The sequence below is a fragment of the Chanodichthys erythropterus genome, chromosome 4, assembly GCF_024489055.1.
Source record: "Chanodichthys erythropterus isolate Z2021 chromosome 4, ASM2448905v1, whole genome shotgun sequence".
Lineage (NCBI taxonomy): Eukaryota > Metazoa > Chordata > Actinopteri > Cypriniformes > Xenocyprididae > Chanodichthys > Chanodichthys erythropterus.
The window spans coordinates 4290031-4307704 of record NC_090224.1 but is presented as its reverse complement, the minus strand read 5'-3'; the positions used below and the strand labels follow the sequence as shown (position 1 = coordinate 4307704).

Sequence of the window (17674 nt, the reverse complement as noted above, 5' to 3'; positions counted from 1 at the left end):
TTGCCTTACATGCAGTAATGCTGATCGAACAGGAGTTGGCACTGTTTCCACATGGCTATCATACATCATAATCTAATCTCAATGTACATACTCATAATTTATAAGGAGACCAAAAAGTCATGAAGTCTTTAAAAATTGCCTTGGAAATGGTAATGCCGTGAATAATAGGCATAAACATCACACAGGGCACTACAGGCGAATCCAACAGAAATCAGGTGTGTTAAGTTCTGCATTTAGTTGATATGGAGACAAAAGGTGAAAGGTGAGGGATCAGGGCTCAGGTTAAGTCCCCAGAGACAAACCTACTCCCCTTAGAGATGACCTTTGACCCCTCACCTGTGTGTTCAGTCAAGCTCAGCTGGCATTAGGTAACAGCAGAGAGGTGAGTTAGAGTTGAAACTCTCTCATACTCTCTCCAACAGTCTAAATTGAATTAAAGTTGCATATTTAAAGTGTGTGCATTTTCTACTCACACTGTAGGTCTCTGACGGCCACTCTGGTCACCCGCAGCAGGTGATGGCCTTTGACCAGCATTCAAGGCGGCAGCGCCTACAGCTGAGGACTGGGACTGAGGTGGAGGAGGAGGTGGAGGAGGAAGAGCATCCTGAAATAATCAAACACATCTGTTAATATTACAACGCCTACAAAATCATGTGTACCTACGAAACAATGCATTTAAAGTGCATACATTTTGTTTTGAGCTACATTAATTCTTATATCAGCCCATATTCATTGTTATTTTCTGATATATGTGCTGTGCTTTCATATACATAACTCAGATGTATGTGTAGCAGGAAATTATGTCAGAGAGATCTCTGACAAGTTTGTACAATGCCATAAAACCATAATCCCACTGACTGTGACTTTCCAGCTTGGGTGCTGGTTGCTAACAAGCAGGGAGTTTGGCTGTGGCAGGTGTTGTGATTGGTGGATATCCAGCCTGGGCTACAAGTCTGGCTGAAGACGGATAAATCGGTTCCATATGGACCAACGCACACATCTGCAAACAGACTTTATGAGCCCAGTGGCACCACTACGAAAGCAACTCTTACACGGTAATGCCTGTTTTGTTGCTTTAAGTCACTTTTTTTGATTTTTAAGTTCTCCTACAATGCTTTCCTCTACTAATGCTCATCTAATTTGTTTTATTAATTCATTTGTCTTGTGTTGTAATTGCTTAATGTAGATTTACTGCAATTAGAAAACAACTGTCTTGCTCTCTGGTGCTTTTAAATCCCGTATATGAGATAAGAGAGGCAAACTGATGCACTCCAAAGGCCACCATTACAAAAACAAAGCATTGAAAACAAAAGGAAACAGTACCCTCATAGCACTGCACACACATCAATCTAAGAGAGCCATTAGTGTCCAGCCTGAGGCCCACACAACTCCCTGAAATAGTTTGTGTGTTTGTGTTGAGGGAGATGAAGGGCTATCAGATGGCAAACTGTCCTCATTTAGCGTTTGCACTTGAGAGTGTGTATGTATGTAAATATATATAAGAATGAAAGAGAGATCATATTTGTTTGCATTTTGATTAACTATAGTTCAAAAGTTTAGGGTCAGTACGATTTTTTTTTTTTTTCCCCAAAGGATGCATTGATCAAAAATGACATAATGTTACAAAAGATTTCATAACTTGAATTTTGATTTTGAACCTGACAAGAAGGAGCATAACGATTCTGTTAATTCACCAGTTATTGGTCAAAACAGAAAATCTTGAAATGGCAAATATCGGCCACTTATTTGGCCTGGCTTATTTATCAAAGAGTAATAATAGGGTTGCGTGTGAGAAATAACTTTATATATACACACAGGTCAGAAGGATGTGATATGAATAATGGATAGGATGATGAAGATTTTGGACATACCAAGTCAATTTAAGGACTCACCACTGGAATAGAAGCATAGGTGGTTTCTGGGGGAAATGTGAAAACTGTCGCCGTGGTGACAGGACTGCTAGGTGGAGGAGTAACAATGAGTCCTGTTGTGCAAATGTGAACCTAAGAGAAGACAAATAAGAAGAAATGACAAGTTAATCAACCTTTCCTGAGCCATTCCCACTCCTGTATTATCAAGCAAGTGGAAGCACGTTATGAGACACTGAAATTCTGCTTAAGGGACGACACAGAAAGGCATACAAGCGAGAGGAATTTGGGCAGATAGCCACACATGTATGTACACTTGATGACTGTTGTTTAGACAAGCAAACTTTAATGCAACTGGACATCATCTGAGCTGCATGTCGGCCTGACTCTACATTTGTTGTTCATGCCTGAAATCAATCCACCTCAAGAACACCACTGATGGCCTAAAAATGTCATGACCAATCAGAACTTGCCTTTGGTGAACTTAAGCATGTGTCAAAATGACTTTTATTCTGATTGGTCAGCTAGGAGTGCATGAGTAAGCAAACTGATTCATGATTGGTTGACAGAGTATATTAAATATTTATGCTACAAATTTTTCAATTTTTAAATAAACGTTCTTTTAAATTTTTATTAATCAAAAACTAACTTAGAGGTGCCATCGAACGTTTTTTTACAAGATGTAATGTAATATAAGTCTAAGGTGCCTCCTGAATGTGTCCTGAAGTTTCAGCTCAAAATACCCCATAGATTTTTTAAAATAAATTTGTTTAACTGCATAATTAGAAATGCGCCGATTCAGGTTGCGGCCCCTTTAAATGTTCACGCTCCCTGCCCACGGAGCTCGCGCTTGCCTTAAACAGTGCATAAACAAAGTTTACACTGCTAATATAACCCTCAAAATGGATCTTTACAAAGTGTTTGTCATGCATACTGCATGCATGCATCGGATTATGTGAGTATAGAATTTATTTGGATGTTAACATTTCATTCTGAATGAATTTTACGTAGCAGTTACGTAAAAGTCGGTGTTATGTTGAGATTCGCCTGTTCTTCGGAGGTCTTTTAAACAAATGAGATTTATATAAGGAGGAGGAAACAATGGAGTTTGAGACTCACTGTATGTCATTTCCATGTACTGAACTCTTGTTATTTAAGTATGCCAAGATAAATTCAATTTTTAATTCTAGGGCACCTTTAAGCATCTTCTGAATGATTCAATAATAGGAGTGAACAGTCAGAAAAACAAAGCAAGTCATTTTTGTACAGCAGATGTTTTAAAAACTCTTAAAGGGGACCTATTATGCAAAATTCACTTATAAAATATTATAATGGTAAAAATCTATTTGCTCCTTTTTTTAAATTCCCATAAATGAAAAAACAGTCTCTTCAAACAAGCTGATTCAGATTTCCCCTTACAGTGATGTCAGTATAGGGAGAAGCCCCGCCCACAGCCGGTGACGATCTGCCCTATTAGCATAGACACAGCCCTGATTGAGAAGCACAGACTCCGCCATTTCTGTATCCATCGGAGTCACTGAGGACATTGTGGTTAAGTTTAATTTTCGAAGGAAATGTCCCGAAGAAAATTGGTAAAGTTATATACGCCAGACTGTTTCACCAACGAGGGTCTTTTTCAAAAAGGTTGATTCTGAAAGGTGGGCCAATACCAATACCAATGCTTTATGCACAAACTTCAGATCAAGAAAAAGTAAGTATCACACATCATATGTTAAGAGTCCTAACAAATTGTCTTTCTAAGAGATTGTTGGCACTCTGTAGGCTAATGTTGCTAAAGCTACCATTGACTCAGCCCTCACGTGCTATCAGAATTTCATAAATATGAGTTTCCTAGTCAAATATAAGGCTGAACACCACTACTGACAGTTTCTGACATTTTCAGACAGTGTGTGAGATTGTACTGTTTTGTTGTTGCTGGTATGCTGGAGAATGAATTCTTAAAGCTCTGCCCACTTCTTGAAAGGGTTCTAGGAGCACCAGCTCATTTGCATTTAAAAGGACACACAAAAGTGGCACTTTTTTGCTCACTCTCCAAAAGTGGCAAGTTTAACATGCTATAAAAATTATTTGTAGGGTACTTTGAGCTAAAACTAGACATCAGAGACTTATTTTACATATTGTAAAAAGGGGGATAATAGGTCCCCTTTATAAGCTGAAATGAGCTTCTATTTCTCCCTGCCTGTTGTCTATGGTCAGTGATCAATCACATGGCATGTTTCCGTAACCAACAGCCCATAAAACAAAGATGGCACTCTTTAGGTTACATCCTTCCAAGGGGTCATGCGACACCTGAGCAACTGCCATTGAGGCTCTAGCTATTTTAGTTCTATTATGATTAACAAGAGGTCATAAATCAGAAAAAAGAAAAAAAGAAAAAAAGGGAGCTTTATGCCCAGACTTTCAAACATTAATAATACCTGGATAGACCACCTAGGGCAGCTACGAATTAAGTATCTTGTGTACATTAAATTAAGTCCTCAGATGTTGGGATCACAGGGCTTCATACAGAACCGACAGAAATAAACTTTCAGGATAAACCGACCCTCTGAGAGACACTACAAACAGGCTAGAATCAAACAGATTTGTAGGTTCAAAGGGATGTGGTGCAGAAATGTTCTGTGTTGTGACATATCTATATCAAGTCCTGAGCGAATTATGTGCTTTTTTGTGTGAAAACACCATGTGTGCTTCAGCAAATCAGACACAAGAGTCTTCAGACAGATAATATAAAATATTTATAAAAAAGAAAAAATCTGCTCCTTGTTTCTAGAGTTATTTAGAGAGGAGCTCAAAATAGTCCACATCAAAAAATAGACATGGACATAATTATGCAGAAATTTGCAATTTATTTTCAAATTTGATTTAATTTCCTGTTCTTTCCTTCTCTCTGTGCCTGAGGGAAATGCAACTCTTCTACATATTGTATGACTGCCCAGAGGTGGAATTTGTCATTAATGACATGGCTTTTTTCCTTCTCTCTTTACCTCAGATCCAGATTTAGATCTGTACTTCACATTTCATGACCTGAATGTTCCCAAGCCAATAGTCCCAAACTACAGGCTTCTCCACATTAGTCTCTTCTAAATTTATTACAGGTATTGAAATAGGCATGAGAAAAAGGCCATTTCAAATCTGCAAGAACTGACACTGCTCTCTACACTAAATAAAGAAATGATGGACTGTTGCATGCGCATATGCTAAGAGTATTAAGACTCGTTTTGAATCTGAACAATTGGAAAAGTACAGCATATGTCACCAGAGAGAAATGAGTTGTGTCACTGGAAGCAAATGAGACTTGATTAAAAATAGCAAGGTCAGAAGTTTTTCAAAAAAAATGTAACCTGCACAGATGATTCATTCACAATAAGATTAATAACATTAATTAAGAAAATAGGGTGAATTTTCATTTCATGCAGACTTTAAGACGTAACTTATAAATGTATGAATGTCACGAGAACTGCTGTATTACATAAAATTTCAAATCAAGTGTCATACAAATAAAGCATTTCTCAGAACTAACTTTAGCAGAAAGTTTCCAATTTTTTGTCTTCGTTTTGAACGTCTTTTGCATGATCGTGTTGAGCTGGGAGCTAAAGCTGAATGTTTTCTCCACAGAGATCTCAAAAAGAGTAAGTGCTAGAGGAGCGTGTTGAAGTACATGAGAATCTGTGTGTGGGCATCACTGCAAACAGCATATCTCGTTGCCACAGGCCGGCTCAGCTTCAGGGTACATCAGCTCTCAAGTCACACTCTACAGGTTTGATTGTACAAGGTACTGAGTGAGTCAATGTGTGGGATATGAACATACTGGAGGGCACACAAACTTTCACAAATACTGTGTTATTCTCGTTGACAACACTTCCTGCAGGTGAGAATGACATCAGCGATTGCTGATTGGATAAAATAAGCCAACAGCTGGATGATAGCACAGCTGCGTACAGGCCTGCATTTCCACAATGCTGAAATCATGCAAATTATCTTTGGACCCAGTTGGACCATTTTGTAATTCATTCCCCAAATTTATATGATTATAAAGGGTTAGATCACCTGAAAAATCTAAATTCTGTCATCATTTACTCACTCCCAATAATGTTCCCTAGCTGTATAACTTTCTTCTGTGGAAAATAAAAAGATGATATTTTGAAGAATATTGAATCTGGGAGCCCACTGAATTCAATTGTATGGACAACAAAAACACAGATATAATCTTTTTTTTTTATATCCCAAAATATTTTGAAAGTCCCTGTAAAGTCAATTCTGAGAATTGTTCCTAAACACATTATGGGCCCTATAATACACCCGGCGCAATGCAACGCAAGGCACAGCGCAAGTGTGTTTGCTAGTTTGCGTCCGGCGCCGTTTGCATTTTCCCGTTCAGCGTCACGTCCTTAAAATAGTAAATGCATTTGCGCCAGATAGTGCGCCCATGGGCGTGCTGGTCTAAAAAAAGAGGTGTGTTCAGGCGCATTGCTATTTTAAGGAGCTGAAAATAGACTGCGCCATAGACCAACTCAAACTTGGTCTAAAGTCTAAAGTCAATGGCGCAATATTTTTTTGTTAGAGCGCGTTGGTAGAAACTGCACCTCTGGGCGCGTCCACAGTGCGCGTTGACTTTGCTTATTACACACAGGGATGCGCATCACACAAACATGCCAAATATTAAAAACAAAAGGATTACAGTGTAAAAGAATATTATTGTGTAGGCTACATAAATATAAAAATGTAATGATGAATAGTCATTGCGTGTATTAGAATTAGGCTACCTATTTTCAATTCAGCCTATTACTACTTATAATGATGAACGAAATTGGCTAATTAATTGAACAATCATGCCAGTACACACACACATATATAAACTGACTCATCGCGTGGAGCTATTTGAAAGCCTACATGTGCAAGCCCGCTTTAACTTCGCGCACGAGCAGATCGGTTTCTTCGCTTGAAAAGCGTTCAGCTTTTCCGCCAACAAATTCCGCCATGTAAATAGCAATCCGCCATGGCGCGAGCGCATCTCGCTCTTAAAGGGAATGGGAGATGACACTGATTGGTTTATTGAATGTTACGCCCAAGAGAATAGGGACAACCCATTTCAACCGGACCGTTTTTCCGTCGTTAAAATAGCAAAAGTGGATTTGGACACGCCCTGAGTGCACCTGCGCCATGCGCTTTACACTTTGCGTTTAGATCGTTAAAATAGGGCCCTATAAATGTTACACATGTATTGCTGAAAGACATTACAAAGACTGTGAACTTTGTAGTAATGAATTGTGAAGTTAGAGCGTTAAACAGTTTTTCACCAATTTGATGACTGGAGCCCCCGAGCATGGCCCCGCCCCAAACACTATATAACCGTCGATGACGCACCAAGCATTGCGCTGCCCCTAGCGCTACAGCGGCTCGCACGCTCAATCTCAAGTTTCATTACCTTTAGTTATACTGCCTACATTTTGCTAGCTAGTAATGCCTTCGTCACGCAAATGCATATCACCTGGTTGCGATAAGATACAAAAGAGCTCGGTCTCCTTATTTAAATTTCTTAAAAACGATGATATGAAGAAGGGGTGGATTACTTTTGTCTCTGCAGTGATCATTTAACACCGGATAGTTTTACAAACCTTCATCAGAGACAACGGATTCACTGATAATCTGCCGTTTTTGGTGAATGGGGCTGAACAGACTATCTTCCACCTCAGCCTTCATGTTGAACTCATTAGACAAGTCAGTTGAGACTGCAGCTCTCGTGAGTGGGTGTGGTTTTAGTGCAGACAGCAGACACGCCCCCAGCATTTGAGAGCAGAGAATACTGCTTATTTTTTCACGATTTTGATAACTTATTTCATTAACATGGCGATTTTTTTGTAATCTTTCAAATTTGGCTTGGTGGTTAATAACATTTTTCAAACCCAGAACACATACTTTAATATGGCTTTACATGGTCTTTAATGTTCTGCAGAAGAAAGCAAGCCATATGTATTTGGAATAAAATGAGAGTGAGTAAATGATGACAGAATTTTCATTTAGGGAGAACTATCATTCAAAGCTGCAGTGTGTAAGTTTTAGCGGCATCAAGCGGTGAGGTTGCGAACTGCAACCAAAGGCGCTCACCCCTCCCTTTCGAAGCACATAGAGAAGCTATGGTGGCTGTCTGGCCGACACAAGACAAAAATGTTGTCGTCTGAGAAAGCAGAGAGTAGCCAGTCAAGCAATGAGGTTTCTTCTTTAACAAAAAACCAGACGACTACTATTAATGCTACTTCTTTGTGCGTATTCAACGTAGTGACGATGCAAGCTACCTCTAAAAACACTCTCTCATCTCGTGATGCTTTGCAGACTGCTGTGTGCATTCATGTCTTTTGGAGGAGGTGTGGCTCTGAAGGGAGGGTGGGATCTTATACTTTCAAAGCTAGCTTGCTCTCCAAAATTGCTAACCCTGCCTTTAAGGGTTTGAGCAATTACCTTTTTTTTTTTTCTTATCATCACAGATAACCCTTTTGTTTTAGAAAGTTGAGAGACTTACTTGTTGGTAAACTGTGGCTTTGCCCGTGAATATTAGACTAATTATTAAATGATATTTTACCATTTTGTTAAATAAATCATCTATGTGATATATTGATTTGAACACTAGGTCTGTAGTATTTGTACTATTTTTCATTTCCAAGTCATAAATAAAATAACATTACAATTAGAAATGGTCAAAAAAGAAAAAAAATTCTACAAAGTTGTCCATTTTTGAGCTGAAAGAGCAATCATTCTTGCTGACCAATTCAAGTGTCCTCGAATGTGACATTTAATTTGATAACCTCAATCCTACATCTGCCATTGTCAGTCATGGGATTTAGTAGATCAGTGGCTCAGCAAAGTGTGATGCATGTCTAGGGCAATACTCAAATCCACCCTAATATAATTTAATTTAACTTTCAAAACTTTTAAACCAAAGTTGCAGCTTTAAGCCAGTAAATCTATATCAGTAATATTAGAAAGTAAGATAGAAAGCTGCAAAAATTGGAGTGGACATCTGAGAGCTGTGTGCTGAAGAGAACATTGTTGCTGTCATTTTTAGCCACTAATGACAACCTCTATGACCACTCAGCAAAACATTAAAACACACTAACGAAATGAAAACTCCTGCTTAGCAATTAGAGAAGCATCCCTGCTGTGTTTTATAATGCAGTGGAGACAAAATCAGTCATGGTAAAAAGTGAACGTCCTTCTTTCTCTCTTTTTCATCACTTCAAACATCCTCATACTACTAAATGGCTTTTTTCCCTCCATTTTTCCTTTCTCTCTTTCCCTCAAACCAGAAATATATGAGAAAGCAATAAGTCTGTGGTTCATATATTACAAATGTGTCACAAAAATCATGTAAATCGATACATCACTCTCATAAGAGGGCATAACTGCTGCCACAAAGGAGGGGGATCACTTTACAGGCTCAAACAGGCTTTTATGAGATCTGGAGTGTCTGGATAATTATTAGCGCTAAAACGCCTAGATAGGAATGTTAAAAAGAGCGTGAGAGGAAAAAAACGTGGGCATGCAAGAGAGGGACAAAAAGGGATAGGGAACGAGAGATGTATTCTATATTCATAGTAGGCTACTAGATGACATAAAAACAACAGATCAACTGTCATTGTGTTTTGCTGTAGTATGGTTGCCTGACAACATTACTGATGAAAAAACAAAAAGAGAGGAAAAAAAAGAAAAAAAAAAGAAACAATATGCTGCATTATGCAAAAGGTAAAGGAAAAACTAGGACAAAAAAAAGACCAATTATAGACTCATAAACAGACTGCAGATGATAAATATTCTGGTTACACATACAGGAAATGGACTGGTGTCTTGTGTAAATATACTCTCTAGGTGTGAGTACAAAACACTGTGCTAGTTTCAACACATGATGACGAATTCTGTCGCCTGAGAAACCGTCTCACGTTCTTTTAAAGCGTTAACACATGTTTGCTAAGGCCAACACCACACGCTTCCTCATTCCATCTGCACCAAGTATTCACTCTTATAAAACACTGAGTCGGGGTCAGCTTTCACAACACCCCATTCTCAACCGCTCCTTTATGAACACGAAAATGGATCCAAGAGCATACAGGCAGGCCGAAACTAAAACGACAGAGGTATAGTGTGTCTTCTGTTGTGTTCAGTGTTTTGTACCACAGAAGAGGAATCCAGAGAGGTTCTCAGATAGGTGATGACATTGATGGAACAAACATCATGGAGAGAAAAAAAAAATCCAGTTACCAGTGTGATTTTTATACAGTCAACTTCACCTTTAAGGTAGATATTTAATAATAATAATAATACGAGAAGCATGAAGATCAGTTCAACTATGAGAGAATTTCTTCCTCCTACTTCCACTTCAGGTTGCTTCTCTAACAGCAGTGAGTGCGTGTTAGAAATCAGGAAGTTACAGTGACCAAAAACTGTCAGAGCAGAAATGAAAGCTGATGCTCTCCATATGTTTTTCCATCGTCTCTGTGCGTTCATATGTAAATTGCGCAAGCTTATTTTCTCCATTAAATCGAAAGATCTGAAAAAAACCCTATAAATTTACCCATCCATAGACCCTCCCCTTGAAGAAATCAGGACAGAAGTGGTTGAAAGTGGTCTTTTGTGGACAAAAGAGATTGATTAAAATATCAGGTGCAAATGGGTACGTGTCTGCCTCATCTACTTGTGATTCAATTGACAAAAACGCAGGTGTAAACAGGGCCTAGCTTCAGTGCCCGGTCTGTTAGAAATACTAGTAGCATTTTATTTTACAGTCCTGTTTCCCTTGTAAGTACGATGTACTTACATTGTTATAATAACTGGGTAATAACTATAGGCACTAAGCCTGGACCTACAACTAAGCCTAACCTTAACCCCTGTACTTACCTTACATATTACTCAGTATTTTAATAGGCAAGTACACTGTAAGTACATGGAAGTACACGTACTGTAAAATAAACTGCGACCAAAATACTTGTTTATAGTGATCGACCGATGTATCGGTTTACCGATATTTTTCCCGATATTTAGGCATTTTTCCATAATCGGGTATCGGTTTTGTAATATCGGATTCGCCGATTTACAACGCCATCTTGTGGCCATTTTGAGACTTCCTCCGTCTGAGGAGATCAGTCAACAACAACTCAGTGCACAGGTAAAGTATATGTTATACTTGGTTTGCTTTAATTAATCAACTTTATTTAACATAACAGACATGCACAAATGAGATCTGAGACATAAATTCCTGATATAGTTAATTTATGCAGCTTGTTTCTAAACAATTGAGACAAACTCATTGAGTCACGTAGTGTAATTCGTCATGTCCTGCCCCAATAAAGACGTAACTTTACATGAATTAAATAAAACAGACGTGAATGAGTGCATGTTGAAAATAAAAGCGCTGAATTTAATTCTCTATCTGTTGTATTTGCTCACCATTAGTCTAGAAGAAAAAGTTCGTTCATATTGCTTAGCAACTGACGGATGATCAGGAGGCTTAAGCACGGCCACTGAATGAAACTTTTGACAAGATTATCTTGTTTAAACACCCTAGATTATATTATCATTTACTACATAATTATTTCGCTAATACACAAATAAATATAGCCTACCGCTTTGTGGAAATTAATTATTTATTATCTCCATGCGCGATCACGGTTGATTAAGTTATAGTCAAACAGCACTTTGTCAGTTGGCATTTCATGATTTAATGTTAGATTAAATTCAGATCATAAAATGCCAACTGACAAGTGCTGTTTAACTTTATTAGATTATATAATCATTTGATTTACTACATAACCATTATTTAGTTAATACAAATCTAAATAAATGCAGCTCTGTGGAAATTAATTAGTATCTTCACACGCGATCGCGGTTGAGTAGCCCAATTTATAGTTTTGTGTAAATGCATAGATAAGTTACAGCACTTTGTCAGAAAGCATTTCATGATCTAGACCGACAAAACATAATAATTAATAACACTAGTTGGAAAATGCAATGATGTATGCTGTTTTGTTTGTTACTTTCCTGACAATGTTATATATTCCGGCTAATATTATTCAGTAAAGTTTTTTTTTTTTTTTGTATGCAAGGAGGGAGTGATTGTTCAGCTCATTTGTGTTGTAATAATTGTCAAAAACAGAAGTATAACAGTAAATAAATATCGGTTCTGCATATCTGGTACATAAACATGCAAATAATCGGTATCGGTATCGTTATAAAAAAATCAATATCGGTCGATCACTACTTGTTTATATAATGTCACAAACCCTACCATTTATGTGCCAACATAAAAAGAAGGGAACAATAAATAGTGTACAAGTGTCTATAAAATATTATACACTATTATCCAAAAGTTGTTACTCTTACAATCACCAAGACTGCATGTATTTGTTTAAAAATACAGTTAAAATCATAACATTGTTAAGTATTACTACAATTTAAAATAACTATTCTCTATTTTTTTCCTGTGATGACAAAGCTGAATTTATATCATTATTTCTCCAGTCTTCAGTGTCACATGATCCTTTAAAAATCATTCTAATATGCTGATATGGTGCTCAAGAAACATTTACTTTTGTTATCAATGTTGAAACAGTTGTGCCTCTTAATAAAACCATGATACTTATCTTATATATGCATTATACTATATATGTACTTGCTCTTACATGGTTTAACAGGATGATTTTGTATTTTTTATTTCTTTATTTTTTTTAACAAAAAAAAAAAAAAAAAAAAAAAAAACTTATTTGGGTTTAAATTGTTACCTGAAATTGACAGCTTTGTCTGTAGCTACATAGTCATTTATGATTGTTTCCAGACTTTATTAATGTTCAAATCCACTTCAGTGTATCATTTGTCAAATGTCAGGACTTTTTTTTATTTATTTATTTTTTTTTTAAATCAAAGATAAACATGTATGAAACATACTAACTGCTAGGCCATGGATCTGACGGTCTTTCACATTTTCAAGTGGTCTTTTTATTCTTTCTTTGTCATTTCATCCTTAGCAGAGCAACCTGAGACTCATTGAGTCCTACATTTTTAAAACGAATGAAAATAAAACAAATTAAAGTGAGAGTGTAAAGTAGAGGGGAAAAAGCCACATTCCTGGAACTTTCCTAGAACTCCCCCCACCCACCTCAGAACATCACATGAAATGACTTGTCTGTCTGCCATCTCCTTAGAGACCGCATTGCTCAGCAACCAGTGGAACAGCTGTGAGTGACTGTCATTCCAGGGTTGCTGCGGTAACCTCTGCGAGCGAGTGGTGGGGGGAGTGTTTGATGTGGTGGATTGCTGTCACGCATCAGTGATCTCAAACGCTCGGACAGCATGTTGGACTGTGTGGAATGAGAGAGAGTAACTGCTGACAGAACAGGAGAGAACAGTAAGCTGGTGTGGACAAGCTTCAGAGCTCTGGAGTGTGGGCAGGATGCCTGACACGATGCTCACCTTCCCTTCAAGCTATTATTTGTAGTTATTTGGCAAATTTTACCAATTGGCAGTTAACCACTGCTGCATATTACCTCTATTTCACTGTCACTCGACAATTATGGCCAGCTAAAGCGATCTTAAGGCAACATAATACAAAAGTGCACAAATCTCATTTAAAGAGAGAAATTTCTCAAGAGACTCAAAAGTCTTTCAAAATCACACAATCTGTTACGGATTCATCGTTCAATATACAGTTTCTCCCCATCACTGTAAGACAGATTCATTTGAATAAGCCAAGATCAGTCACACTACTGTAGAGTTGGGCAAGATATTGAATATTCACATTATATTTGTGATTATTGTGGTGAAAAAGCAACATCATAAACACTTTTTATTTGAACTTTTTGTTTCAACTTGTGTTTATTGACATTTACTACATTGTTATCTTTAACTGCCTTTAGTTTTTACATTAAATATTTCAAATATATTTAACAAAAAAGACAGTTTCTCTGGGAAAATAATTATTTCTTAAAGAAATTAATCTTTTTATTTAGCAAGGTCACGTTAAATTGATCAAAAGTTATACTATCTAGAATTATAATATATAATATAATAATATTTCAAATACTTTTTTCATGGATTTCACAAATATATTAAGCAGGACAACTGTTTTCAACATTGATAATAATAAGAAATGTATTTTAGCACCAAATTATCATATTAAATGTTTCTGAAGGATCATGTGACACTGAAAACTGAAGTAATGATGCTGAAAAATTCAGCTTTGCCATCACAGGAATAATTTACATTTTAAAATATATTAAAATTGGAAACAGTATTTTAAATTGCAATATTATTTCACAATATTACATTTTTTTAAATGTATTTTTTAAATTCAAAAATATATATATATATATATATATATATATAATTTAGCCATTCTTCATTAGATACCACTGTTGTTGGTATTTTTGGTTATGGTACTGTTAGTATGATTTATATATATATATATATATAAATCATACTAACAGTACCATAACCAAAAATACCAACAACAGTGGTATCTAATGAAGAATGGCTAAATCTGAAAAACAGCATTCACACTGTTCTGCCTATCAGGACAAATGATAGACAATTGATATCTTCTTTCTTAGAATATGAGGAAGAATATGCCTTTTTAGGAGTTCATGTCACTTATGCCAAGTCTGAACTTCAAATTCAGACAATAATGGGAGTCAGATTTGAGCTCCACTTTATTCTTTCTTTGAGTGAATCCTTAAACACATCTGTGCAGATTCTGGTGTGTGTGTTTGTGTGTATGTGAACTTATCAGGCTATGTAACCATGGCCACAGCTGAGAAGCTCATCCTCAGTGAGAGATGATGTCCTTACCTCAACTCAGTATGAGTACTAATCTATATATAACATGGAGAGAGGATGAGGAACAGAACATTTAGAGGTCAGCCAGGATCAAGCTGGAATAATAATTGTGGTCTCTCATTATCTTCCTCTCCTTTCTTTCCTGCACATCCATCCTGTTTATCACCAAATCTCTCCATCCATCACGGGGCTGTATGGTGGTCGGATATGCTGCATAAGTGTCAATGCATCCATCATCTCTCACCTGTGAAGGTGCGCTAGAGGACAGGCCTCCGCTGAGTTCTCCGATCCGGGCTGCAGCTGTGGGGTTGGAGGAGCTGATCAGAACCGGGCCGCTGATCTCCATGGAGTGTCTCTGGGGTGGAGGGGCCAGGCAAGGCTTATGGGACATAGTCAGGGAGGTGAAGGAGTGTCGCTTCTTACTGTTCTTCTTCTCCCCAGTAGCCTTCTGGGAGCCGTTGGCCTGGGATCCTGAGGAAGAGGACGATGGCCCTTCACTGGAATCACCCCCACCTTCAGATGGCTTGTCCAGTTCTATGAGCTGTCGAGCTGCAGTGTTAAACTGAAAGAAGAAGAGCGAGTGAACAAAAATAACACTTTACTCCACAAACTATTATTATTATTGTATCCAATTTTGGCTTTTAGAAAACATTGCAAACCAGATTCAAATCAACAGAGTCCGTATGAGCACCAAGGCTCAATAAATTAATACATAAATTAACTGCTAGGCCAAAAAAAGTTTATAAAGTTTATCATTTGCACGTGTTTTGACTTGCCAAATAACACATTTAAGTGATTTTAAACCATTCAAGTGCAAGAAGAGGTGAAAGAGTACTCGATTCTGTGTTCACATACTGTTTTCTGTGCACACACAGAGGTGATTCCTCTTTTGCATCTCCTTGTGTTTAAAGGGACACATACACAAAATTATTTCAAAATACCTATCTCAGCAGTATTCTCTTAAAAACAGTAGGTTATGTCAGTAGTGAACATAAACAGTTGAGAAAGAAATCAGACGTGTATCATTATATTGGATCAGTGCATTAGGTCTTAAAGTGACAGCAGCCTATAAATATCGGCTGCTGTCTATGCCATTAAAGGCTTAGTTCACCCAAAAATGAAAATAATGTCATTTATTAGTCACTCTTATGCGGTTCCACACCCGTAAGACCTTCGTTAATCTTCGGAAAACAAAATTAAGATATTTTTGTTGAAATCCGATGGCTCAGTGAGGCCTGCATAGCCAGCAATGACATTTCCTCTCTCAAGATCCATTAATGTACTAAAAACATATTTAAATGAATTCATGTGAGTACAGTGGTTCAATATTAATATTATAAAGTGACGAGAATATTTTTGGCATGCCAAAAAACAAAATAACAACTTATATAGTGATGGCCGATTTCAAAACACGGCTTCATTAAGCTTCAGATGTTATGAATCTTTTGTGTCGAATCATGATTTAGATTGCGCGTCAAACCGCCAAACTGCTGAAATCACATGACTTTGGCACTCCGAACCGCCGATTCGACACAAAAGATTCATAACGCTCCGAAGCTTACTTAGGCAGTGTTTTGAAATCACTATAAATCATTATTTTGTTTTTTGGCACACCACAAATATTCTTGTCACTTTATAATATTAATATTGAACCACTGTACTAGCATGAATTGATTTAAATATGTTTTTAGTACATTTATGGATCTTGAGAGGGGAAATGTTATTGCTGGATATGCAGGCCACACTGAGCCATCGGATTCCTTTATTCTGTATATGAGCTATGAGCCACGTGGCTCGTGTTGTTAAACTCAGCGTGGAGCTCCGCACTGAAACAGATCATATGCGCGCTCCGCGTGTAACAATTGTATTTTTCATGTGTTCGTATTCAAACTCCAGTTTAGACTGCATCGCTGGCAAAACATAAGCAACACTCATGTGCTGCTGTGCTGAGGGAAACATACACACGGCTCGCATGTCCAAACGCAGAGGTGAATGAACAGCACTTTTGAGACCTTTGAATTCTCCGCTTTAGTGCGATCTCATGCAAAAATATTTTCCATTTGTGCTGGTAGATCACAGCAAAACAAACCACATGCACCCAAACTTCTGCTCTGGTTGCGTCGCAGGAAAACATATTTTTGTGTTGTAGCACTGAGGAAACAAGCACCTACGACCCATGTCTCTGAATGACAACAGAGATAGAGGTAAGAGAAGTGACACTTCCTCATGCATAATACCGCAATTATAATCTTATGCATAGTACAGTGCAGTGATTGGATTGAATGAGCTTTATGTCATGAATAAATGCAGAGAAGCCTCAGAAACGGTTAACATCAGCATGTTCGACCAGCCCATACTGGAGTCAATCCGCATTCCGGATCTTGCCGGCAGTACACGATAACGTCAGATTTTAACCGGAATACAGAAATCACTCTGAAAAATGCAAAAATAACTCATTTCAACCTTTAAATAAAATTAATGAGTACCTTTAGTGTTTTCACTGATGTGCAGCCTATACATCTCTGTTCACAGCTCAACAAATGTGTTCTGGGGTTAATAAAAAATTATGTTATTTATGTTAATTAAAAAACAAAACAGCTTTAACAATGATTAATCTATATTTAATTTATGCAGTGAACACTATAGTGTTATTTTACATTTATTACATTTCTGTACCTGAATACTACTGTTAAACCTGACTTTATTTGTAACTTTGTAATAATGTATATATCTATGCTTGTAATTAGTGTATTTGTTCTTATTTTATTACTGACTGTTCACTTGTCTTTAATAATGTTTGAACTTTATTAATTAGGCAAGAGTTTTTGCTGTGGTATCAAAGTACTTAAAGTATATATATAAATATATATATATATATATATATATATATATTTTTTTTTTTTTTTTTTTTTTTTATCCAATCTGTGACTCAAAAACCGACATTTTGATCAATATGATCCAAACTGAGT

General features: G+C 37.1%; 1 protein-coding gene across 1 annotated transcript in view; it reads right to left on the bottom strand.

Annotated features, from left to right (window-relative positions):
• The window catches only part of sh3rf1 (SH3 domain containing ring finger 1), a 73235-nt gene that overhangs the window by 11456 nt on the left and 44105 nt on the right, over positions 1–17674 (bottom strand). Inside the window, exons 5-7 of the mRNA XM_067383737.1 lie at positions 14950–15267; positions 1893–2003; positions 474–604 (exon numbers count right to left, since the gene is read on the bottom strand). Of these exons, the coding sequence (XP_067239838.1) occupies positions 474–604; positions 1893–2003; positions 14950–15267 (560 nt within the window). The remainder of the gene's footprint in view (positions 1–473; positions 605–1892; positions 2004–14949; positions 15268–17674) is intronic.